This window comes from Chiloscyllium punctatum, chromosome 26 (assembly GCF_047496795.1).
Source record: "Chiloscyllium punctatum isolate Juve2018m chromosome 26, sChiPun1.3, whole genome shotgun sequence".
Taxonomy (NCBI): domain Eukaryota; kingdom Metazoa; phylum Chordata; class Chondrichthyes; order Orectolobiformes; family Hemiscylliidae; genus Chiloscyllium; species Chiloscyllium punctatum.
In genome coordinates this window covers 36,715,224-36,741,861 of record NC_092764.1, presented here as the reverse complement: position 1 = coordinate 36,741,861, position 26,638 = coordinate 36,715,224, and the positions used below count along the sequence as shown (strand labels likewise).

Sequence of the window (26,638 nt, the reverse complement as noted above, 5' to 3'; positions counted from 1 at the left end):
ATCTCCATATTAAGATGAAAATGTAAACGCTACACGCAAAAAAACAATTGGTTCCACAATCTGTAAAGTCCCGATTGGGCGAGGTCAAGAGCAGGAATCCTGGGGATGAGCAGGCGCTATGACAGCAGAAACGTAGGAAGGTTAGAGCAACCACCTGAGTGGTATTTGCAGTGCAGATACAGCTTTCGTTCAACGCATGGCTTATTTATGAAGTATTTTTGAAGTACGGACTACATCGGAGTCTTTGGTAACTAGGCTGTGTTCAGTAGGGAACTCTTGTCTTCAGTCTCTGTAGCTCGTTAGCACAGTCCGTCAGCTGGACGAAGTAAGTTATTTTCTCCCTACCCAGGAATCACACTCATTTCCTGCTGGGGCCTCTGTTTGCTGACGTCTGGGGCAAGTGTTCTTCTCAGCATTGGGCTTCTCCAAAGTAAGTTTCGGTCAGGTGTTGAGGTATCATATTTCCAACAATTTGATTCAGTCACCATTAGGCTGAAAACCAGCAGAGTTCCCTGAAGTTCGTCTCCTCTCTCCGGAAAGAAAGAACTTTCTACTTGAACAGGAGTTTGAATCCGATACAGCAGATGTAAGCAAAGGATAGCAATAACTTGTTTTGATTATTTTCTTCAAAATATAGATAGAAATTCAGTACCTGCTTGTTGATAGTTATAAGAATCATAACAGGTAACGGAGAAGAGTCGTTCACGTTAACAATTGATTTGATATAACTAAAATAAGAACCCCATTGAGCGACCTCGTCACCTTAAACAGGCTATAATTTAATGTCAATAATTAAACTTAATTTTAATATTGGAAACGCACTAGTTTCCAACACTTTAAACCGAAGGAAGAAATCCTGCTAACGCAAACCTTCAATCTGTAAAACATATGAGAAATAATCAAAGGTTGTAAAACATTGCAATTCTCCATCTAGAAGTAGAAGCAGTGTGGATTGTTCAGTCCATCGAATCTTTCCCACCATTGAGAAACCTCAACTTTTTGTTTTGCCTTTTTCCCCATATCCCTTGATTCCCTTGCTGGTTTAAGAAACTGTCTATCCCAGCCTCTACGATTCTATCAAGTAAGGAATTCCTCTGAGGGAAGAAATTCCCCATCTCTGCCCAAACTGGGTGACCCCTCACTTTAAGAATATGCTTTCTGATCCTAGACTCCTCTACAAGGGGAAACAATCTTGCAGCTTCCATCCTTTCAACTCTTGGAGTCTTGTATGTTTCAAAAGATCACCTCTTATTCTAAACTCGTGAGTACAAGTTCAAACTATTCATCCACTCATTGTTAAAAAATACATAAGATCCCAGGAACAACCCAGTGAACCTTTTCTGGACTGCCTCCATACTTTTCCTCAGATAAGGGGACCAAAATTGTTCACAATGTTCCTATTGTAGTGCATTGCATATTTTGAGCAAGACTGACCTATCGTACTGAATTATATTTGAAATAAACGTCAACAATCCATTTGCATTCCCCAATACCTGCTGAACTTGTTTGCTAGCAGTTTGTGATTTGTGCATGAGAACCCCTGAATTCCTTCTATGTTGTAGCTTTCTGTCGTCTCTCCATTTAAATCATAGTGAGCACGTCTCTTCTTCCTTCCAAAGTGCATAAACTCACATTTTCCCAAATTATATTCCATCTGCCAAGCTTTTGTCTGTTCACTTAACCTATCTATATTGCTCCATAGAATCTTTGTGCCATCTTCACTTCTTTCTTTCTCTTCTATTTTTGTCATCTGCAAACTTGGCAATAGTACATTCACTTCCATCATCTAGGTCATCAATACGTATTATAAATTTTAAAGGATGGCATGGTGGCTTAGTGGTTAGCACTGCTACCTCACAGCATCAGGGTCTCCGGTTCAATTCCAACCTGGGGTGATTGTCTGTGTGGTGTTTGCACATTCTCCCCGTGTCTGCGTGGGTTTCCTCCTACAGTCCAAACATGTGCAGGTCAGGTGAATTGGCCATGCTAAATTGCCCGTAGTGTTAGGTGCATCAGTCAGAGGGAAATGGGTCTGCGTGGGTTAGTCTTCGGAGGGTCGGTGTGGACTGGTTGAGCCAAAAGGCCTGTTTGCACACTATAGGGAATCTAATCTAATCTAGAGAGTTGTGGCCCCAGCATTAATCCCTGTGGTACTCCCGTTATTCCAACTTTGCTTTCTGCTTGTTAGCCAATCTTCTCTCCATGCTGCTATCCAATCCTCAACACCATGGGCTCTTTCCTTATTAAATATGCTTTGCAACTGGTGCCTTCACACACACCGTTTGTAAATCCAAGTATATTAAATCTACTTTATCTATCCTGCTTGTTTCCTTCCCACAGAACTGTAATAAATTTGTCAGTTATGATTTCCTCTTCATGAAGCCACATTGACTCAGCTTGATTAGATTATGTAAATTGAAATGCACTGCTATTACATCCTTTATAATACTCTATCAATTTCCCCAATGACAGATGTTATGCTAACTGGCCTTTAATTACCTATTCTTTTGAGTTTCCTTCCCTTTTTTTGAATAATGGTGTTACATTGGCAGCATTCTAATCCTCTGAAGCTTTTCCAGAATCTCAGGATTCTTGGAAGATTACAATCAGTGCGTCCACTACTTCTGCAAGTATTTCCTTTAAAATTCTAGGATACAACTCATCAGATCCAGGAGTACGTCGGCTTTTAGCCTCTTAGTTTCCTTGGTGCACGTTTTCCTAGTGATAAGTATTGTATTGATTTCTTCTCTTCCTTTGGTTATTTAGCATTGTTCGAATGTTATTTGTGAATGTTTTCTCTTATGTGCTTATTAAGTAATATTGCAGACTGTACGAGAGCATCACCTGTGGCTCAGCTGGCAGCATTTTCTCACCTCTGAGACAGAAGGTTGTATGTTGAAGTCCCAACCCAGAGACATGAGCACAAAAATCTAAGCTATCATTACCTGATAGGCTGATGGGGTACTTCATTATTGGAGGGGCCACCTTTCAGATGAGCTACTAATCAATGATATGGGAGGAAGATCCAGTGTCACAATTTCTACTGTAAAGCCTGAGGCAAAATATTTACTTGATTCCTCTGCCATTTTCTGATTCCTTACTATTATTTCTTAGCCTTGTTTTCCAGGCAGCCTTACGTTCACTCTGGCCTTTCTCTTCCTCATCACGTATTTAAAAAAGATCCACTGGTTGTCTTGATATTATTTTCTAGTTTACCCACATTGTTTATCTTCTCACACTTACTTTTGTTGGCTTTTAAAACATTTCAAAATCTCTGACTTACTATGAATCTCTGCCACATGGCATGCTTTTTCTTTCAATTTGACGCTATCTTTAACTTATTTGGTTGACCATGGTCTGTTTATCCCTTTTCCTCATGGTATATTTTTGCTGTGAGTCATGAACTGTTTACTTAAATGTCTGCCATTGTACCTCAAGCATTTGTTTTGCTATTTATCTCGACTACTTCAGCTAACTCTTCCCCTTTGGAAATGCCCTTTTTATCTAGGTTTAGTTGTTTCTGATCCAAGTTTCTCCATCTCAAACCAAAACATTCTACACGGTCATTGTTTGCTAGGGCATCATGTACTCCGAGATCACATATTAAACCTGTCTCTTTACACATTACTAATCTAAAATGGCTTGATCACTGGTTGCATCTACAACATATTGTTCCAGGAAACTATATGAAATAGACTGTATGAATCCCAGCAGGTTATAGATGTTCCATCATTTAAAGCTAAGCGACAGATCTTTGGGATCTCAGGGAATCCAGGGATATGGGGAGCAACAGAAAACTGGAGTAGAGGCTAAGAATCACTGTAATCATATTGAATGACTGGGGAGGTTTGAGGGAGTTGTTTGGTGTACTTCAGCTCATGTTTCTTATGTAACAATTGAATGTACTCTGAGCAGCCTTTAATGCTTTCATTATGTTTTCTCTTATGTGCTTATTAAATAATATTGCCGACTGTACAAGAGTCTGTACAAGAGACTGTACAAGACTGTACCTGTGGCTCAGTTGGTAACATTTTCTCACCTCTGAGACAGAAGTTGTTTGTTGAAGTCCCAACCTAGAGACAAAAATCTAAGCAATCATTACCTCTGTACAAGGCTGATGGGGTCCTTCATTATTGGAGGGGCCACCTTTCAGTTAACCTACTAATCAATGATACGAAAACACCCTTGTCACAATTTCAAAGAACAGAAAAGTTATCCCTGGCCAATATTTGCACCTTGGTCAATATCTCAAGAAAGATGTTCATCATCATCATTTTGATGTTGGATCTTGCTGTATGAAACTGATTGTCATTGCTTCCTTCATTACAGTAGTGATGAAGTACTTTGGAAATATCATTTCATTACCCTAATTGTGTTTTAATTGACCTTTCATCATGAAAGATGTTATTTTAATGAAAGCCTTTTTTTTAGCAGTCAAGTAATCAATCATACACAACTTGGGAGACAATAGAAAGGAGGACCATGGTAAATTGATCCATTGAATTCATCTGTTTATTACTAACAAAATAAGGGTGACAGTCATGGAGGAGCAATAGAGTTGATAACCCACCAGGATTGCCCTGGAATCTCCAAGATTTGTTTAATCTCCTGTGCGCTGTTGTGAACAATGCAGGAGAAAAGTCACATGGACGTTAGAAATAAGTATTTAAGTTTCTTTGAACATTTGTAGTTATTAAAATATTACATTTGGGGAAAAAGCTTTTCCTGGATGAAGTCGTAGGCGGCCAGGGGTAATGTAATGAAATCTGTTCAACCAGAGATGGTAATAACAGTGAGCAAGGTAAAAACAATGACTGCAGATGCTGAAAATCAAATACTGGATTAGTGGTGCTGGAAGAGCACAGCAGTTCAGGCAGCATCCTGCTCGTTGGATGCTGCCTGAACTGCTGTGCTCTTCCAGCACCACTAATCCAATAACAGTGAGCAGTCAGGGGGCTTAGCAATTTTACTAAATCTGCCTTTCTGCTGGCAGCCTCCAGTGGTATCTTTTAAAGGCTACTGTTTTCAGTTTGTTCAAAGGACATTCTGGTCACAGTAATAAACAAATTTCCAAGGGAGCACAAATGAGCATTAAACTCCCTTTTTGCCTAGCTCCCTAAGCAGTTGGATTTAACAATATGATGAGGGGCACATTTCCAATGATGAATAGTGTGCACATTGCTCACCATAATAAAACTTCTAAGTGTCCATTTCACACATGTTAAACTGGTACAGTATAAGTTTTGGGCCAGTATATGTGAAATGGATCTCCAAACAACCCATGCAGTTTCTCTTCCTTTGTATCCACCAGATAAGTAGGTGGAGGAGTTTTTGTGCGTTTCTATGGTAGTGCAGTCTCCAGGCAACACTTTTATAGGGCTGTATGTTTATAATTTTTAAATTGGCAAGAACATTTCAATTGAAATATTTGGTCAGGCTGAGTGAATGACCAGCTATTGATAGAAGTCATTGAGAGTTGCCAAAAGATCCTAATGTCAGATTGTTTTCTATCCCACTCCACTTAAAGTTCAGATAAATCTTTCGTCTATAGTGTTGGGTTAACTGTTCAAAGTGACGCAGTTAAGGATATTCTTGGGCAACCATGTAAATAGTACAGATGGGAATAAGTTAGTTAAAATATTTCACAGCCTAAAACCTCTTAACATAATTAGCAACTAGCTTTAAGAACTTAACCAGATTTTTAAGTTTTATTTTCTTTTTTAATTTATTTTCAGGTATTTTGCATCAACCTGACCTTCTGTGTGATTTTCACTGCCATTATTTTAATTTCTGTGACTGTACAAATATTCAAGAATCATCGATTTTCTGTCTGGTTACAATTCCCTCAATATTGGTCTGGTCAATGCTGGAAAACATATGCTTGTGACAATTTTTTTGAAACAAATCACGGAATATTTGATATTGCTGAAAAAAGATGGCCCAACCACTAACAGGCTCCTTGGAAAATAGGGCTGAGAAAAACTTAACAAGAGGTGAGAGAGATCATCCCAACAAGGAGCGCCACCGTGACCGACGTCACCACAATGAGCGTTCCTATCCTCGCAGGGATCAGGATGGTGACAACAGACATCACCAAGGAAGGGACTACTCTAAACAAAACCGGGATCGGGACAGAGATAGAAGGAAGGAACGATCAGAAGAGAAAAGTTCTCCTGCTAGAGGCGGCTATGGTCATGAGCATCATACAAGAGAGAACCGAGACAGGAAAGAGAGGGAACACTACAAAAGGGAGAATCGAGACCATCATCACAACCAAGAAAGAAAACAACGTAATTTTCATGAGCTTGAAAATTATGAAAAACACAGCAATCAACAGCGTTACAGAAATGAAAAAGAGGTTTCTTTGCCATCTGATGAAAAAATTCCCTACAGACCTAACAAGTAAGATGAAATGTAAATTTGGGAGAAAAATAACAGATAATGAAAAGAATTTATCTATATGCATTCAGGAAAGTTTGTGTTTCATAATGTAGAACACTCAAATGAAGTTGATTCTGTTTTGGCTTGGTATGCAAGACACAGGGTCCTTGTATGAGTAGGAGAAAGTGAGGACTGCAGATGCTGGAGGTCAGAGCTGAAAATGTGTTGCTGGAAAAGCACCGGTCAGGCAGCATCCAAGGAGCAGGAGGATCGACATTGAAACGTAGATTCTCCTGCTCCTTGGATGTTGCCTGACCTGCTGCGCTTTTCCAGCAACACATTTTCAGCTCCTTGTATGAGTAGCCACACAGAGTTCAGGATGCTGTGGTCAAATGTAAAACAATCATTGAACAATACCAGTTTATAGTCCAACAGGTTTATTTGGAGGTACTAGCTTTTGGGGCGCTGCTCCTTTGTCAGGTAGCTAGCTTCCTAATAAACCTGTTAGACTATAACCTGGTGTTGTGATTTTTAACTTTGTCCACCCCAGTCCAACACTGGCATCTCCTCGTCATGGTCAAATGTGGCTTTTCTTCCACTGCCTCTCAGACAATACAATTCAAGATGTTTAGATCTTTCTGATCTACGTGGCTCAGAAAAGTGATCTTGTCTCTGCTGGGTTCAACTTTGTGTTTCTTAAATATGCGTGTAAACATGCAAATGAAACTTGAGGTTAAAATGCCTCTCGATTGATAAAGGGAGAATGGTATTAGGCTGGCTAAAATCCACTAAATTGGATTAGTCAGAAGCTAACTTAAATCAGCACAAATCCATTTTGGAGTCAGCATTAATTTTTTTTTCTTGCAAATGGTGTGGTTGGGAAACAATAATGTCCTCCTGGGAAGAAATTGTTCTGAGGTTATGTTAGATTGTTGAAGCTGAGTGACACACCCTGCTATAAAAGTGAAGTGTAAAGTATGCTTTTTTAAGGGATTGTATTGTACTTAATTAAGCAGAAAGTTTTTTAATTTCAAAGACGAACAAAATTTTAGAAGTCTTAAACCAATCCACGTCAAAATGTAAATATTGTTAGACATTACAACCATAATTTATACAACAGGATTTCATTTACTGACTGAGAAAGAAATTCTTGGATTACATGTAGCAAAAATGTTATTCTACTTTTTTAATAGTTATGCTGAAACTCCACCTCCAGAATATGTAATAACCGAAGATAGAAGTCCGGAGATGTATTACTACAAGCCAGAAGATTCCGGAGGCATTCTAAATTGCCACAGCTGTCGTTACCTTTGTACAAATCGAGGTAAGATGCCAAGATCAGGTTTAACATCAGGAATACCAATCATTTGTACATAAGCAAAGTGCTGCAGATGCTGATAATCTGAAATAAAAAGCGAAAATGCTGGAAATACTCAGCAAGTTAGGCAACACTGAAGAGAGACCCCATTAACGCATCAAATTGAGGACCTTTCGTGAGAAGGTGTATACACTGCACCTGTATCAGCACTTGGCAGTCCTGCCTTAGGGACTACATGGGGGTCCCAAGCCCACACAGCTAATGGGACTGAAGATGCAGCGGGCCTGCTGTCCAGTTAAGGCAATGAGTTGACTTTTCCCACTACTGGCCAATTTAGAGGGCCAATAAACGGACAGCCTCAGCAGCATCACTGTGAGAGGTAGCAGCTACTCAGGGTGCAAGGAGAATAAGACCTTTGGACCACAGGATTCCATGGCCAAGAAGGCCCCTTTGGTCAGAGGGGATACCCTTCTAATAGCAGTATGAAGCCTATGAGGTGGCCTTTGCTGCTTGAAAGCTCTCCTTCAGCCATGGAGTCTCTAGCTCTGAAATCTCCCTTCCATGGGAAGACATGGGGAGACCAAAACCCCTCCTCACACCCCTCACCCCCAAACAACATGCAATAGCAGCTTCCCGATGTGCAGGGAGCCTCTCTGCCACCAGGAAATGCTAGTGATCCTAGGCAATGGCTGGCTGTTGGCCATTCATATATAAACTGCCTGCTGCTGAGTGAATTGCTGTTATTCCCCCACTGGGGAAAAAGGCCCCAGACTGGGGCTGCTTTGAGGAGTCCACCCAGTGCAGGTGTCCAGTTTCATCCAGAGGCCTTTAAAATCAAAGTTATAATATTTATCTCTCTGCCTCTGCTTCCTTGAGTGAAAAAATACACCGAAATTATACTTGGAAAATGATTTGAGCAGTTGTTTTCAACAATAGATTATATGAAATTTCTCGAGCAACATAGCCACTAATTTGTTCTTCTATCACTTGAGAATAATATCTACCTGTTATTCAACATAATCCATGTAAGAATCTTCAAATTATTGACAAAGTTATAGCTTTTTGATTATTGAGGATTCAGTTGTTTACTTAATTTTTGCAATCTGCTTACCGTGCACAATCTGCTGGCTGGCTCAACTGCTTATAGAGGCACCGTGATACTGCACGTGAACAGACCTTTCAGTCCAACTCATCCATGTCGATCAAGTTTCCCAAACTAAAGTAGTCCCATTTGCCTATGTTTGGCCCATATCCCTCTAAACCTTTCCTATTCATGTACTTATCTAAATGTTTTTTAAATGTTGTAACCAACTGCATCTACATCTACCACTTCCTCTGGCAGTTCATTTCACATACGAACCACTCTCTGTGAAAAAGTTGTCCCTCAGATCCCCTTTAAATCTTTCTCTTCTCAGCTAAAAATATGCCCCCTTGTTTATAACTCCCCCATCCTAGGACCTACATGCCCCACATGATCTTATAAACCTCGGAGGTCACCTGTCAACTTCCCATGCTCCAATTAAAAAAAGTCACAGCCTATCCAGCTTATCCTTATGTCTTAAACCCTCTAGTCCAGGCAACATCCTGGTAAATCTCTTCCGAGCCCCCTCCAATTTAATAATATTCTTCCTACAGCAGAGCAACCAGAACAATACACGGTATTCCAAAAAGTCACCTCTACCTCAACATGATGTGCTACCTCCTAAACTGAATGGTCTGAGCAATGAAGGCAAGCATTCTAAATACCTTGTTAACCACCCTGTCTACCTGTGATGCAACTTTCAAAGAACTATGTACCTTAACCCCTAAGTCTCTCTGTCCGCTAACACTACCCAAGGCCCTACCATTAACTGTATAAGTTCTGCCCTTGTTTGTTACCACATTGCAATATGTTGCATTTATCCAAATTAAACTCCGTCTGCCATTCCTCACCCAATTGGCACAATTGATCAAGATCCCTTTGTAGTCTTAGATAGCCTTCTTCACTGTTGACTACACCACAATTTTGGTGTCATCTGCAAACTTACTAACCATGCCTCCTAAATTCTCAACCAAATCATTCATATAAATGACAAACAGAAGTGGACTCAGCATTGATCCCTGCAGAACACTGCTGGTCACAGGTCACAGGTCTCCAGTCTGAAAAACAACCCTTCATCACCAGCCTCTGTTTCCTACCATCATGCCAATTTTGTACCCAGTTGGCAAGCTCTCCCTGAATCCCATGTGATCTAACTTTTGTAATTAGTCTACCATGCAGAACCTGTCAAAGGCTTTACTAAAATCCATGTAGACAACGTCTATCATCCTTCCCTCAGTAACTATATTTTAAAAGTAAATTAATCAAAGTAAAATACTTTCAATGTCATAAGAATGAATATATAAATGCAAGTTCTTGGCTAATTCAGTTATCAGAAAAAAATAGAACTTCACATAAAATTTTACGTTCAAGTTTCCTAATTTTTAAGAGCATTTTAAACAATATATTTATTATAAAATTATATAAAGCAAATTTAAATAGCTTACTGATTAAACAATGTGATCAGTACAGACTCTGTCTATTTCAAAACAAAAAACAAAATTATGTTGATATAACATCTTCCATAATTTCAGGATGCCCACAGTGTATGTTGTAACAATAATCTAAGTGTAATCACTGTTGTAATGGGGAAAATAATATTAGGTGAGTGTATAAACAGCATATAATGACACAGTTAAGCTTTTTTTTAAAATTGATGTGATGCATTACTATTTTACTTTATTTCTCTTTCTGCCCGTCCTCATCTTTGAGCTCATATGTTATATGCAATTGACCTTTCTATGATCAGCACCACACTGCTATACTGGTTGGACCAGCTTGTAATGTCTTCCTTTCATTCAGAATATACCAGAAATATTTAATTTATTCTGTCTACAAATTAAACATCCTCAGTTATGCATTTAGAGCAATAGAGTCAGTCCTTGTGGTCTTTGAAATGTTTTGAGTAAGACCCATCTTGAACATGGCCTTTTCCATGGTTCGAACAGGAACTAACAGCCTGAAGAAAAGTCAAGCAGAAAGGGTTAATGTGAATTTTTGATAATATTGGTTGAAGAATGAAATGTTGCCCAGGATGTCCTAAAAAAATCCTTTGGTTTTCTTTAACAAGAAGACAAGCGATATAGTTCTACCTGAATTTTACCATTCATCTTTTGAACGACTTCATCAGGAGATATTGATAAGTAGATTTACTGAAGGTGGTAAACAGGATTGGAAAGGGATTAGAAAGTATATAGATTCTCAGCCTTACAAAATCTGTCAACATTTACAATGGCAGAAGCATCACATTCAGACAGAACAGATAGAAGAACTGAGTGCTTAGTTCAAATTCTTGATGCTTCATGACAAAAAGGATCTGAATCAAATTTCTCCCTTCAAGGTTTGGTATTATATTCATTTTATGCTTCCAATATTATTTGAGAATCAAATTAAAAGGGAGAGAGATTAAAACAAAACCCTTGTTTTGGAATTGAAGCTGAATCTACTGAAATGGCAATTGGTGAAATTGGAATGTATAGTACAGGAGTGATTTTGAACCACTGAGGTATGTGAAACTCGGTCTCTTTTTTTAGTTACTGCATTACAACAGAATAATCAGGGTTAGACAGAATGCAGCAATTCTGGTTTAACCGGTTTTGTGTACTAGTTGCGTAATCCTCTAGGTTTGTAATATAATACACTTGGGTATTGTTTTCGTCCTGTTATGAAGAATTTAAAATGAGTCAGTATTGTGCAGAATGAATACACTGTGACTACAAAGGATACATCGATCTGTGGTGGGTTAACCTCATTCTTCCAAGCCCCACCTGACAGCCCCTTAATCTTTGTAAAAGGAACAAAATTTGAAAATTTTGAAAACATTTGGTAGGTCAGACGGAAACCATCAAAAGAATAAACAAGTTGACGCTGTCTTGTGTTTCAGTAGATAGCATTCCACTTCAATGTGAACACACAAATTAGGAGCAAGAGAAGGCCATTTGACCCCTTTTAACCTGCTCTTGCCATTTAATCAGACCATACCCTATCTGTGGCCTCAACTCGATTTTCTTACCTACTGCCAACACCCTTTTGACTTGCTTGTCAGTCAAGGATCTATTTACCCCTACTGTTCAAATATTCAATGACCCCACCCTCCCTGCACTCTGGAAAAGAGTTCTAAAGACTCATGAGCCAAAGAGTAAAACATGTTCATTATTTTTGTCTTAAATGGTAGGTGTCTTTATTTTTGATATTTGGTCCTCTAGTTCTAGATGCTCCCACAAACGGAAGCCTCCTTTCAACATCTGTCCTGCCAACTCCTATCACAATTTTGTTTTGTTAAGATCCCCTTTTGTTTTCCTGAATACCAATCAATATAGGCCAACCCATTCCTCATAACAGAAATCAGTTGAGCTCATTGAACTGCTTCAGTTCGGGGTTAAAAAGTGGTGCTGGTCAGCCAGTCAGGCAGCATCCGAGGAGCCGGAGAGTCGACAGTTCGGGCATAAGCTCTTCATCAGGAGTGTCAGTTTGGCCAAAGTTGTACACAATATGGCAGATGTGGACTCGCCAGTACTCTCTACAATTGTAGCAAACCATCCCTTTTATGTTCCATCACCTTGCAATAAATCAAACCTTTGCTGGCTCCAATATTTTCTGTTTTTGTTATAGATTTCCAGCATCTCTAATATTTTTGCTTTATCATCATAAAATTAAAGGAAATTCATCTCTGGGCATTAATCTTTTGAATAAAAATAACCTATTTTCCAGTTTTGAGAAACAGTGTGAGAAAGTTAGAATGTTTTTGTGCTGAATAAAATGTCTCCTAAATCTCTCTTTTTTTTTCTATGTCAAATCTCCTTTCTTGTGTTCTCTGTCCTCCCAAATCCCAACCCAATAACTTTCAAACAAAACAAAAAGGACAAAAAAATGTAAATTGTAATGAGCTTGTGTCCAAACTGAAATACTCATGCAAATGAACACAGAAATCATCCACTATTAGGATACTTACGGCCCAGTGAGGAATAGAGAATGTACAATGAGAGAGAGTTAAAGTCAGAGGTGCAGTGGAAGGATAAAGGAGACATGGGTAAAACGGTGTCAGCACAGAACAGTGAGCCTATCAATTACAAGAGATGGGCGTGGGCGGCACGGTGGCACAGTGGTTAGCACTGCTGCCTCACAGCGCCTGAGACCCGGGTTCAGTTCCCGCCTCAGGCGACTGACTGTGTGGAGTTTGCACGTTCTCCCCGTGTCTGCGTGGGTTTCCTCCGGGTGCTCCGGTTTCCTCCCACAGTCCAAAGATGTGCAGGCCAGGTGAATTGGCCATGCTAAAATTGCCCATAGTGTTAGGTAAGGGGTAAATGTAGATGTAGGGGTATGGGTGGGTTACGCTTCGGCGGGGCGGTGTGGACTTGTTGGGCCGAAGGGCCTGTTTCCACACTGTAAGTAATCTAATCTAATCTAATCTAATCTAATGTCCAGGTCTGCACATTAACTGCCTCCACCTATCCTGTTATAGACCTCAATTGTACCTTTATTACCTCCACATGTATCTATTTTAATAGTCCCCTTGCTGGTTTTTTCACTCAATCTTTTGTTATAGTAGAAGAGACAATGGACTGAACCCAAAATGTATGTCATCCTGGACTGAACATCCTTTTGGCTATAAAGGGCCATCCTTTCCACAACTGGCATAGATGAAAAGCATTTCTTCCTTTTTGTTACACTGTCATTTCCAATCTTTCACTTCTGACTTTTGCCTTCTGCATGCTCTTGCTGGTTGCTTGTCTCCAGGTACTCCGAACAACAGCAAGGGTTTCCCTCAGACTAACGTCAATCTCAGCCAACTTGTTCTTATTTGCAGATGACCTTGCATTGTAGACATGGGCACCTTTTTGGTCTGTGTCAAGCAATTTCACATTGAACATGTCAGTGGGAGTGTAGCCATCATCTGTTCAGTGCATTTGTGACCCAACCAATAGTGTTGGTATTCACTCAGACAAATGTGCTGGAGAACCCTATATGCTGCTGCACTTTTGTATTTGAGAGTCTGCCTTCTAAAATGCCTGATATTCATCTGAGACAGTGCAAATGTGGAAGATGTGCATTAGGTCTTGAAGCAGAATAAGTGAATATTGCAAGAGATCCTCCATTTTTTTTTCAGTTGGACACTTTTATTCTAGGTACATTAATTTTACAAAACTATCCAAAGTTTATGTCTGCAGATGAGAGAATTGAATGGTTACATCTTGGTGATTAGTTGTTAATAGTTGGATGTGTTTTGGTTGTTTTGTTGCAGGTCTCTGTCAGTTGGTGGAGGTGCTTCTCAATCTGTTAATTCTGATATGTGGGGCAATCTCCTACAGTGGCACTGGGGGCTACACAGATCTCTCCAGCCTAGGAAGTCTCTACTACTACACATTTGGATCAGCATATAGTGGATTTCAAGGAGCTGAGGCTGAAAAAGTAAATGAGTTGGATGTTGCATTTTACCAGCTAAAGCTGCCTACCGTCATTGCCATAATGGCATATAGTGGGGCTTTGATGTCCTTTGCATGCCTTATGCTGGTTTTAGGCTTGGCTCGGATACCTTGGCGATTTCCCTTCTTACTGATTATTGAATGTGTTCTGGATATAGCAATTGCACTTGGCTACATACCTGCTATTTACTTTTATTTTCAACACTTGATTGAGAGCTACAATTCAGAAGTGTGTAAAGAGAGAGAGGGTATGTACAAGAGTAAAGGCTATGATGGGTTTAACTGTAGTTTGCACGGTGCTGACATTGTTGGTGGTCTGTGTGGCTGCCTTGCTATCGTAATATATGTACTCAATGCAGTCGCTGCAGTTCTGGCATTTCGAAAAGTCAGGAGACTGAAAGGTATGAAAGAAGAAGTCAATATCGAAACTACAATTGTTTAAGTTTAAATTCATCTCCCCATGTATAAATTCTCAAACAGAAATAAGGCATCAGTTTTTGTAATATTCCGTTTTATCTAATACATGAAATTTTAATATTTGTAACATTCAATTTGGATTTGAATGTAACAAATGAATTTGTTACAATTTGAATTAGAATATGAGAATGTCTTGTTGCAAAAACAACTAGAATTGATCTTAAAAGAATAGTGCAGTAGTGGACTACTTTGTTGTTTTTTGCAGGTTTTGATAGGGTCAAAAAGCATCAGAATTTAATAACATGTTACTCAGAAAATAGCAAGCTCTATAAATGTTGTAGAATTCTTAAGGCTGCAGCATTCAAACATAGTTGTAAAATATTAGATACTTTAAAGAGAAGAATACTTTCAGAAAGAAATCACAAAAGTCTCTGAACTCCTCATTTTTAATTTGATCTCTCTCACACTCCTGCCAATATTACTGCACACATGAATTGATATGGTTGGATGAAGTCAGGAATTCAGTAGCAGTGGGGCTTGCTGGTATGCCTGCTCTTCATTTTTACTTTTCATAACTGTTTGTGAGCTGGTTAACTTATATTTTACATTTCTCACTTGAGTTAATTGACAAGCATTTACTCTCAAAGCCAATTTGGGTAAGTGATAGACTAAAGAAGTATCTTGGTTATTGCAGAGTGAGGTATCAATTATACTCTCCTTCCACATTGAGTTGCATGTCAAATGAACAGTTTAATCACAATCTTGCAGATTACAGTTTTAAGAAAGCACAAATGAACAAAATCCAATAATTTAATAGTTAGTCAGATTTCGAGCAGGTTTTTCAGCTAAGAGTAATCCTGTTCAATTGTGCCATATTCTCAGTTAACAGAACAAAAAAAAATTCTCCTTTTTTTAAATAAAGGAACAAGATGGTTAAGTGGTTTAGTGCATGAGCCTGTTTAAAAGTCTAGAATTTAGGTAAATTATGGGATGAAAGCATCCTGTTGAATTTTTTAAAAAATGAAACCGCAATTTAAATAACATCAATCGACATCCACAGCACAAAATTGATTGGAGTTGGGCATTAAATCATGAGATCAATAAGCTGTTTGATAACAATGAAAATATTTTTTAGTACAATTGAGGTTTAAAGATTTGTTGCAGTGTGAACAAATAGAAACCATGTGAAAAGGTTAGTGGTGCTTTGGTCCAATCTCTGGGCTCGAAGAATGGGGCTCAGGTCCCATCTTGAGATGTAGAGAAAAGTCAGAACACATCCAAAAAAGTTAATTTTTAAAAACGACCATGTCCAAGTAGTTATGCCTACTATAAAAATTAGTAATGCTATCTTAGTGCACTAGATGAACAAAGATTCCAAAATGTTGATTAAGAACTTTAAACATCATTAAAATTCTGAACAAATCTAAAATGGAGTCAACAATATGTTTTGTAATTATGCCAGCTTTACTCACTACTCACAATTTTTCAGTAGTTATAAAAGGTATTTTGAATTTTAGTATGCTTAAATTTTCTATTTTTAAAGCATTTATATATTATATGTATTAGATCATGTTATTTTGATCTGGTTGATTTATTAAAGATGTTGCTTTTAATATTAGTAAACTATATAAAATGTATTATTTGCTTTTGTTCATGTCACTAAAGATGTTAGCAGAATGAAACTAAAGTAAATAGAACTAACAGTGATGTTGAAAACTAGCACAATTGTTGCAGCTTCAAAATGAATGCTAATAAACTGTTCTGAATTTTAAAATCTTTCGTAGCTTCCTTAAATTTCAAAATATCTTTAGTATCACGGTGAAAACTGAAGACGATGCACTTGGTAATCCCTTTGAATGTAGCAAATAGCTTTACGAATGGCTTAGGATAGCTGTTCCATAATTGTTTATCCTCTTCCTGCTTTAAGAAATGATTGGTCTTAGACCAGTACCTCTGTTGGTTTTGCAGGTCATTATAAAGAGGATCAAGTGCAGTTTCAGACCTTTCCATTCAGGTCTGCTTTATATTAAAGACTTGTAATCAACATGGTCATGACGAATTGCTTTGCTGATATGCTCATTATCTGCTTCTTATTTAACAAGACAAACACTTCTGGATTTATTACAACAGAACTATGTTAGTCACTCAGGTACCATACAAAAATTGTGAGATTGGACACAGTTATACACTTTGCAGGATCTTTTGCACTCCCACTTGAAAGAGGAATATATTCAATTGAAAGTGTCAATATATAATTTTAAGCATTATGAAGAGAGACGCAGACTTGCCTGTGCCTCCATCAAATGTTTGTTGCTAAATATATTATTCAGAAATGCTGGCTACATGCACCCGGGATACAGGTATTTTGTGTTCATAATTATCCTGTGATATTAATTGCTTGTTGTTAGAATGTCCCCCACTTGTGACACAAATGTAATTTGAAAATCTACAAAAATCTACACACAGCACTTGCTGTAATGTTATACAAAATTGTCCAGAAGTGTTACATCAAGGCCACAAAATTTTATTGCAATAAAAGTTTGGAGGGAGTCATATTCTGTTACAATTCTTTGGCTCCTGTTGCCATTAAACACAAAATAATTTCCACTTTAATTTGCATGGATTTGTCAAAGCATACAATTGTGACATGCTTTCTATTTGGGTGAGAGAGTGGGTTTGAGCCTTTGACTACAAAATATACATTATGACATAGCTCACGGTAACCCATGAGTATGTTTTACCTCCAAGATATACAGAGGTGGATTTAAACTGAAGCCAAATGATCTGCCACTTTTAACACACTTGAGAGAGTGGAACTGAAAGATGCCCAATCGAAGTGGCACGCATCTTCAAGATGATCATTCAAAGTCAACATGAACGTGTGAATTTTTTATAGATTTGCCACTTATAGATGGGGGAGGCTCAAAATGGAATTTCTTCTCTTTAAACTAGGTCCTGAGGATCTGTTTAGATTCAAGAAGAATTTGCCCAGTTGCAAATTAATCTTGTTGCTAACTTGTCAGAAACTTCTTTAACTTTGAAACTGAACATGTAAACTAAATTTCTTTGGATTCTGAATTTGATATGATTAATGCTGTTCTATAATAATCTTTAAATTGGATACTGAACATTCAAACTAGTTCATTCTCTGATTGCATAAGAACCCTCCTTTAAAATTCCTTTGATTTTCACGCACTTTGAAGCAAATACCAGGAAATGCAAATGGTAGGAGGATTGTTCCAGTTTCTTCTGTGTTTCACTTTGGCTTGTTTTGGATTTAGAGTCATATAGTCATAGAAATGTACAGCATGGAAACAGACCATTCGGTCCAACCCGTCCATGCTGACCAGATATCCCAACCTGATCTAGTCCCACCTGCCAGCACCCAGCCCATATCCCTCCAAACTCTTCCTATTCATATACCCATCCAAATGCCTCTTAAATGTTGCAATTGTACCTGCCTGCGCCACTTCTCTGGCAGCTCATTCCATACACGTACCACCCTCTGCGTGAAAAAGTTGCCCCTTAGATCTCTTTTATATCTTTCCCTTCTCACCCTAAACTTATGCCCTCTAGTTCTGGACTCCCCCACCCCAGGGAAAAGACTTTGTCTATTTATCCTATCCATGCCCCTCATAATTTTGTAAACCTCTATAAAGTCACCCCTCAGTCTCCGACGCTCCAGGGAAAACAGCCCCAGCCTGTTCAACCTCTCTCTATAGCTCAAATCCTCCAATCCTGGCAATATCCTTGTAAATCTTTTCTGAACCCTTTCAAGTTTCACAACATCTTTCCGATAGGAAGACCAGAATTGCATGCAATATTCCAACAGTAGCCTAACCAATGTCCTGTACAGCCACAACATTACCTCCCAATTCCTGTACTCAATACTCTGACCAATAAAGGAAAGCATACCAAACGCTGCCTTCACTATCCTATCTACCTGCGACTCCACTTTCAAGGAGCCATGAACCTGCACTCCAAGGTCTCTTTGTTCAGCAACACTCCCTAGGACCTTACCATTAATTATATAAATCATGCTAAGATTTGCTTTCCCAAAATACAGCACCTCACATTTATCTGAATTAAACTCCATCTGCCACTTCTCGGCCCATTGGCCCATTTGATCGAGATCCTTTTGTAATCTGAGGTAACCTCCTTCGCTGTCCACTACACCTCCAATTTTGCTGTCATCTGCAAACTTACTAACTATACATCTTATGCTCGCATCCAAATCATTTATGTAAATGACAAAAAGTAGAGGAACCAGCACTGATCCTGGTGGCACTCCACTGGTCATGTGAGAAACTTTGTTTGTTGGTTTACAGCTTGGACTGTGTGTTGAAACAGTGCAAAGGCACAAGGAGAAAAATCTACAAAATTAAAGGTTTTGTGATAACAGTATCACATTTTCATCAAAGATAACACTGATTCATCAAATGCAAACATCTTGTCTGACTAACCAGCTGGGAATGCACGTGCATTTTAATAATACCATTTTTTGCTGTTATTTAGATATTTCACAGATGTTTTATTTAGAATCATTTTTGTAATATCTGGTCTAACTTTCCTAAATGTGGTCATTTCCTTTTTATGGTCTTTCCTTCACAGAGCTGATAAAGTCAATCATTTTAAAATAAGAATCTTGTCTGCATATGTTAGAACACACCTCTGGGGCAGGTGAGACTTAGAGTCATAGAATCCCTATAGTGTGGGGGCAAAAGATTCAACCCATCATGTCCACACTGCCCCTCTGAAGAGCATCCCACCCAGACCCACCCCCCCTACCCTATAAGGAGAAAGTGAGGACTGCAGATGCTGGAGATCAGAGCTGAAAATGTGTTGCTGGAAAAGCACAGCAGGTCAGGCAGCATCCAAGGAGCAGGGGAATTGACGTTTTGGGCATGAGTAAATGAGGAAAGTGTGCCAAGCAGGCTAAGATAAAAGGTAGGGAGGAGGGACTTGAGGGAGGGGCGTTGGAAATGCGATAGGTGGAAGGAGGTTAAGGTGAGGGTGATAGGCCGGAGAGGGGGTGGGGGCGAAGAGGTCAGGAAGAAGATTGCAGGTTAGGAAGGTGGTGCTAAGTTCAAGGGTTGGGACTGAGACAAGGTGGGGGGAGGGGAAATGAGGAAACTGGAGAAACCTGAGTTCATCCTCTGTGGTTGGAGGGTTCCTAGGCGGAAGATGAGGCGCTCTTCTTCCAGCCGTCATGTTGCTATGGTCTGACGATAGAGGAGGCCAAGGACCTGCATGTCCTTGGTGGAGTGGGTTGGGGGAGTTGAAGTGTTGAGCCACGGGGTGGTTGGGTTGGTTGGTCCAGGTGTCCCAGAGGTGTTCTCTGAAACGTTCCGCAAGTAGGCGGCCTGTCTCCCCAATATAGAGGAGGCCACATCGGGTGCAGCGGATGCAGTAAATGATGTGTGTGGAGGTGCAGGTGAATTTGTGGCAGATATGGAAGGATCCCTTGGGGCCTTGGAGGGAAGTAAGGGGGGAGGTGTGGGCACAAGTTCTGCATCTCTTGCGGTTGCAGGGGAAGGTGCCGGGAGTGGAGGTTGGGTTGGTGGGGGGTGTGTCCTTTACTGGACGCCTTCTCGCAGAGTGCTTCAGAGAACTTCTTCAGGACACCTGCACCAATCAACCCCACCACCCTGTGGCCAAACATTTTGCAACCCCTCCCACTCTGCCAAGGACATGTAGGTCCTGGGCCTCCTCCATCACCATTCCCTTACCATCAATACCTGGAGGAAGACGCCTCATCTTCCATCTCGGGACCCTCCAACCCCAGGGCATCAATGTTGATTTCACCAGTTTCCTCATTTCCCCTCTCCCCACCTTACCCCAGTTCCAACCTTCCAGGTCAGCACATCCTCATGACCTGTCCTACCTGCCAATCTCCCTTCCCACCTATCAACTCCACCCTCCCCTCTGACCATTACTCCCACCTCCATCCACCCCCCCCCCCCCCTCCCACCCCCATTTATCTCTCCATCCCTGAGGCTTCCAGCCTCATTCCTAATTAAGGCTTTTGACCGAAATGTTGATTTTTCCTGCTCCTCAGATGCTGCCTGACCTGCTGTGCTTTCCCAGTACCATTCTAATCCTGACTCTAATCTCCAGCATCTGCAGTACCCACTTTTGCCTAAATGACTTTGACAGTATGCTTCATGGTAACCTCAGTTGGTACAGGAATTAATTCCACGCTCTTGACATGATTTGCATTGCAAACCAGTTGACCGGCTAACCAAACCCCATTTACTGTGATAGACAGCTCAAAATGTTATCTTTATTTTAGTAGATGTTATTATTCTGGGAAAGAGGAATTCAAATGTGGAGCCATTGTGTCCATACCTGAAGCTTGACTCACGAGATAATGTCTTATCTTAATAATATTACAAGAGTAATGATCTCTATTTTAGTCAATATTTGTATGTTCACTCTATGCAGAAATACATGAAGTTCACTGAGGATTAAAATGCAGTCTTACCCATCCTTCCAACATCAGCTCCTTAGTTGGTTATTCTGTGACTAGCTGCTGGTCAGACTTAGGGTATAAGATAATTGTTCTGGACTTTTTCTGTGCAAATGAAACAAGATGTGGGTGGCACGGTGGCACAGTGGTTAGCACTGCTGCCTCACAGCGCCTGAGACCCGGGTTCAATTCCCGCCTCAGGCGACTGACTGTGTGGAGTTTGCACGTTCTCCCCGTGTCTGCGTGGGTTTCCTCCGGGTGCTCCGGTTTCCTCCCACAGTCCAAAGATGTGCAGGTCAGGTGAATTGGTCATGCTAAATTGCCCGTAGTGTTAGGTAAGGGGTAGATGTAGATGTAGGGGTATGGGTGGGTTACGCTTCGGCGGGGCGGTGTGGACATGTTGGCCCGAAGGGCCTGTTTCCACACTGTAAGTAATCTAATCTAATCTAATCTAATCTAAGATCAGTGTTGTTGCAGGTTTTAATAGTGGGACTGCTTGTACTAGAACTTCTTGTAAGCACTGATATCACTCCTTCAGTTCACTGCATTTTTGTCCAGCTCTGTGTCAGTTTTGTGTTTAGGCTCACCCACAAAGAAGAAATCCGGTTTTTTTTCTTGTTTTGACAAAACTAACTGTATTATTTTACATAACATCTCTTAACATTGTAGAGTAGGAACAGAAATAAGCTACTTGACCCCTCAAGCCTCTTCTGCCATTCAGTGAGATCAAGGCTGACCTTTATCTATATTCTTTAATACCTATAGTTAACAAAACTCTACATCAATTCAAAAATAATAATTGGTCTAGCATTATTTGCTGCTTGCAAAAGAGTTCCAAAAATACACCAAAAGTGCTTCTTAATTTCACTTCATCTGTAATGAAAATGTTATTACTGAATTAGAGCATTGAAAATAAATTAATCACATCGAATGTCATAGGAGTACAAGTTATGTTCTGTCATTGGAGGTGGTCATTGCTTGGCACTTGTTTGGCACAACGTTGTTTATTTGCTTCAAAACTAACTTTGAGTTGGTCTAAAGCTAATAATATCTTTATTGAAAGCAAGATCCTGTTTTTTCGTTAAATTAACATTAAAATATGGAGCCTTCCAGCTGCATGCAGCTGCCCCCTTTGAAATCACTCCATGGAGAATCTGAGAGTGCCACACACTCTGTTCATGTAGTGAGTATTTTCACCACTCACTGCAAAAGTTCAAGAAAGCCACACACTTTCTCAAAAGTAACTGAAGAAGAGGTAATATTTGTTAGTCTTCCTAGCGGTGTTCCCTAGCCTAAGAGTACATTTTCAAAAGTACATATGTTTGCCTAGCGTATCATTTGCCAGTATCATGCAGTGGGGAAATTGATGGCTAATTCTGAGCCATAGGTGAACAATGTCTATTTCAAACGATTGTATTGGCCATTAATCTGAGGTTGATTTGATCAATCGGTGGTCCCAACAGTATTTAATTTTAGCAAAACTATTACAATAGGTTTACTGCAATTTATGCCATTAACAGAGAAAAACTGAAATAATTTGTAAAGTTATTTCCAAATTTTAACACACTTCCTAGGTCAGGGAGGTTAATGAATGAACCATTTCCCAATTCAAACACCCCAGGGAATGTACAACACAGCTAGATATAGAATGAAGTTACCACTATTCTGCCCCTCACCCCAATTAAACTTTATAACAATATTAAACATGTTTCCTTTTAATTTGAGTGAGATTGTCAAACAATGTAGCCCAATGCCCATTACGAACTCACTCCTGTCCAGCAACACCTTGCAATTAAATCCTTGTGTTTGAAATCTTCAATAGTCTTACCCTTCAGCAATCCCTTCAAACCCTACAACTCTCTGAGATCTCTGCATTATTCCAATTCTGTTCTCTTATACCTTCACCCCACCATCGTGGATTATTCCATTAGATATCTAAGCCCTAAACTCTAGAATTTCCTCCCTCATCCTCTCTACCTCAGCATCTTCTTCCTCCCTTAAAATGACACTTTTGATGAAGCAATTGATCATCTGAAGTTAAGTATTAAATTTTGTTTGTAAATGTTCTTATGAAGCACGTTTTCTATGTTAAGTATACTTTTATAAACACGAGTTGCAGAAAAATACAAAACAACCACACACTGATCCCTCGGATCAGAAGAGACTTAAGAAAAACTTGCATTCTTCAGCATTGAAAGGAGACCCTGTAGATATATAAGAGATCTGCTGGACTAGGAAAGGTTGATCCTGAGTAGGAAGTCATTCTGCCTATGAGCTAGAGGTACTGGGGGTGGGGGCAGCAGTTGGGTGGATGACAGCTGTGGATCAGATTGCTGTCACAGCATGGGGTTCAATCCCCATTCCAGCTGTGGTGGATTTACTACAAGCCTCCTTGCCCTACGAATGGTGACGTTTGTGGCTCTGGGGATGTATCTGCTTTCAGGCTGAGAACTGAAGAAGAATCCTGAGCACTGTTTCAGGTTAAATCATAACTGGAGGACAATGAGGATACAATCATGAAGCTCTTCTTCCCACAAAAAAAGTGATTAATAACTTGTTAAATTTTCCTGAAAGGGAAGTAGAGCCAAAGTATGGTGCCATCAGAAGACGCTGCTGGGCAGATTGCACATTTTGCGGATCATTGTGCTGTAAGGTTGAACACTATTCTTTCCTTACACTTATCTTTGTGTTCATACACATTTGGTAAATTTTGTTTAATAGAGAAGACCAAAAGTACAATTAATTAGCTAAAGTTTGCAGAATAAAGTTTCTAATTTCTATAAATAATACTTCTAAAGAAATCTTCAATTGTTACACTTTATGTATTATTAAAGAGACCTAAGGGGCATCTTTTTCATGCAGAGGGTAGTGCGTGTAAGGAATGAACTGCCAGAGGAAGTGGTGGAGGCTGGTACAGTTGCAACATTTAAAAGGCATTTGGATGGGTATATGAATAGGAAGGGTTTGGAAGGATATGGGCTGGGTGCTGGCAGGTGTGACTAGGTTGGGTTGGGATATCTGGTCGGCATGGACGAGTTGCACCAAAGGTTTCTGTTTCCATGCTGTACATCTCCATGACTCTATGACTATAATGAAAAGATTGATATAAATTGTATGGGGAACAAATTACATAATATATAACACGACATGAATGTTATGTTGGCCATGCTAGCCAAGATATTTGAAGCCATCGTTTTCATTGCCAGTTGTAGTGTTAAAATTATTGAGATCATATTTTTAATGTTGCCACCTAATTAAATATTATGAAACACAATAACACCCACCCCAAATGCTATACAATATATGTGAAATATGACTGAATGATTTTAGTTGAATTTTAAAATTGTATTGATAATTTAGGTTTTGCTGAACTATTTTTAGGAGTTGGACAAAATGTATATTTATCAAGGTTCATTTGTAGTCCGTTAAACCCAAATGAACCCCTTAATACAAATAAAGTTTTCAGCAGTCAATAAAACTGTAACTTTCAAAAGAGATTTGACACTCAAAAAGCTCTGTTCATTTTAGTGATGTGTACCAATGGCAAAAAGCACTGAAACAGGTGAGAGGAGTCAAATATGTAGGAGGTCTATAAAGGATAGAAAAGAGCATAGCAAGTTTTAAAGTATCTATCCACCCAAGACGCCTGTGTTTTCTTTTCAAATTAGTTGTCAATTTTTGATTTAGTAATTAATGCTCATTTCAAAGTAAACAAAAATGAACACCTCTGTGAGTCTTTTTGACCTATTTGGTTTTGTTCCTGTCTGTTCTTCCAATAGCCTTAGCAGGCTTGTCTACAACCAACTGATACACAGGCAAACCAATCTGATTCAAGTAAACTGAGTCCCAACCCGACATCATGTAGGAAAAGTTTTTAAAAAAGGAATAAATAACCTTTAATCCAATGGTGGATTCCCAGATAAAAGGAGTCTAGGAAATTGATATTGAAAGATAATTAGTAGCAACATACCCAAATTGATTACTTACACATGATTCCTTTCTTGTCAGGTATAGTTCAGATGCTGGAGATCATGTTAAATATGCTGGTGTTGGTGTGTGTAGTGGCATCGTACGTTATTCTCTCAGGATACAGCAGTAATGGTGGACTGGCAACAAGCTTCTTCAGTATCAACAGTGACTATTCTCCATTTGAAGGGGAGCAACTCAATCAAGTACAGGAGCTTGACCGACAGTTTATTTTAATGAGAGCACCTGAACTCTACACTGGCATTGGAGTAACTATCGCTATGTTTGCCATCACTCTAGGTATCATGGTGAAGAATGCTCAATATTTACATAAAATATGCCGAAAGTGGTTGATTTTTGAAGTAATTTTCAATGTGTTAGCATCTTTGGGTTATGCAGCAGGAGTTGGACTTTACTTGTATTTTGTCCTCCAGGTTAATAACACAGATGTTTGTAAGGAGAGGGAACTTCTTTATGCACGGTATGGTCTCAGCTGGATGAACTGTGATTTAGCTGGTTCTGATGCAGCAGCAGTCTGCTTCGGAATACTCCTTATCATATCATATTGTGCCAGTGCAATACTGACAGTGCAATTTTATCGAAAGATGGGACAACTGAACAGAGAGAAGTAAGGTTCTTAAGACAATATATTCGATATACAAATTTTAAATGAATTTTCAGACATATCTTAGATAACGTTTAGATAAACCTAAACAGATCAGGAGGTTGTTGAGGGGGTTGGATGGTGGGGGGGGGGGGGTGAAGGTGTAGGGTAGGTGGTGGTGTGGTGAGGGTGTGGTGTGGGGTGGAAAAGAAAAATGACAAGCAATAACGTAAGAGGAGAGTGTGTTTCCTTAAAAAAAAGTCTGAAATTTTTTGGATGGGGGGTGATTTTAAATGTGTAACCATGAGTAATCTGTTACCTTCAGTATTGTACAAACATAAGATCATTCTTTTAATATTCTTAAAACTAATATTAAAATACATATTTTGTTGAGATACAAATGGAAACTAGGAAATCAGAAAAGCATGTTTGCTTCAGGAAAAAGAGCCAGAGTTTAGGTTTCAGAACATCAGAAATAGGAGTGTAAGTGAACCACATCATCCTTGAGCCTGCTTTGTCATTCAATATGATCATGAGTAATACTCAGTCTCAGTGCCACTTTCCTGCCTCCTCTCCATATCCCTTGAATCCCTGAGAGATCTGGAAATCTCTTCTTTAATAAACCTCAATGGGACATCTGGATTAGGTAATGCCAAAGCTTCACAATTTTGAGTGAAGGGTATTTCCTCTTTTCACCCTTAATGATGAACTCCTTATCCTGAGATTGTGGCCTCATATCTCTAGATTCTATAGCCAGGGAAATCAACTTCTCAGAGACTTCCATGTTGAATCCCTTCAGAAGCTTTTATATTTCAGTGAGGTCACCTTTCATTCTTCTAAATTCCAGGGTATAGGCCCAATTTACTCAGTCTCTGGTCACTGGACAACCACCTCATCTCCAGGGCCATTCTAATGAGCCTTTCCTTCTTTAGGTATGGAGAATGGAATTGGCTATAGTACTCCAGTTCTGACTTCGTCAAAA

The 26,638-nt window shown here is 39.4% G+C and overlaps 1 protein-coding gene across 4 annotated transcripts; it reads left to right on the top strand.

Annotated features, from left to right (window-relative positions):
• LOC140496429 (MARVEL domain-containing protein 3-like) lies at positions 1-25,782 on the top strand. 4 transcript variants are annotated; one of them, XM_072596142.1, is made up of 4 exons: positions 1-325; positions 5,736-6,402; positions 7,575-7,705; positions 14,020-16,391. In XM_072596142.1, the coding sequence occupies exons 2-4, from the start codon at positions 5,936-5,938 to the stop codon at positions 14,640-14,642; spliced, it is 1,221 nt and encodes a 406-aa protein (XP_072452243.1). In that variant the 5' UTR covers positions 1-325; positions 5,736-5,935; the 3' UTR covers positions 14,643-16,391. The 4 variants fall into 4 exon arrangements, with proteins under 4 accessions (XP_072452243.1, XP_072452242.1, XP_072452244.1 ...); XM_072596141.1 differs by having other exon boundaries at positions 1-430; XM_072596143.1 differs by lacking the exons at positions 1-325; positions 14,020-16,391 and adding exons at positions 457-586; positions 25,095-25,782.
• The last annotated feature ends 856 nt before the right edge of the window (positions 25,783-26,638 follow it).

Coding starts and splice junctions, on each gene's coding strand:
- LOC140496429 (XM_072596142.1), top strand. CDS start 5,936: ATGGCCCAACCACTAACAGGCTCCTTGGAAAATAGGGCTGAGAAAAAC. Junction 6,403..7,574: donor ATTCCCTACAGACCTAACAA/GTAAGATGAAAT, acceptor CTTTTTTAATAG/TTATGCTGAAACTCCACCTC. Junction 7,706..14,019: donor TTACCTTTGTACAAATCGAG/GTAAGATGCCAA, acceptor GTTTTGTTGCAG/GTCTCTGTCAGTTGGTGGAG.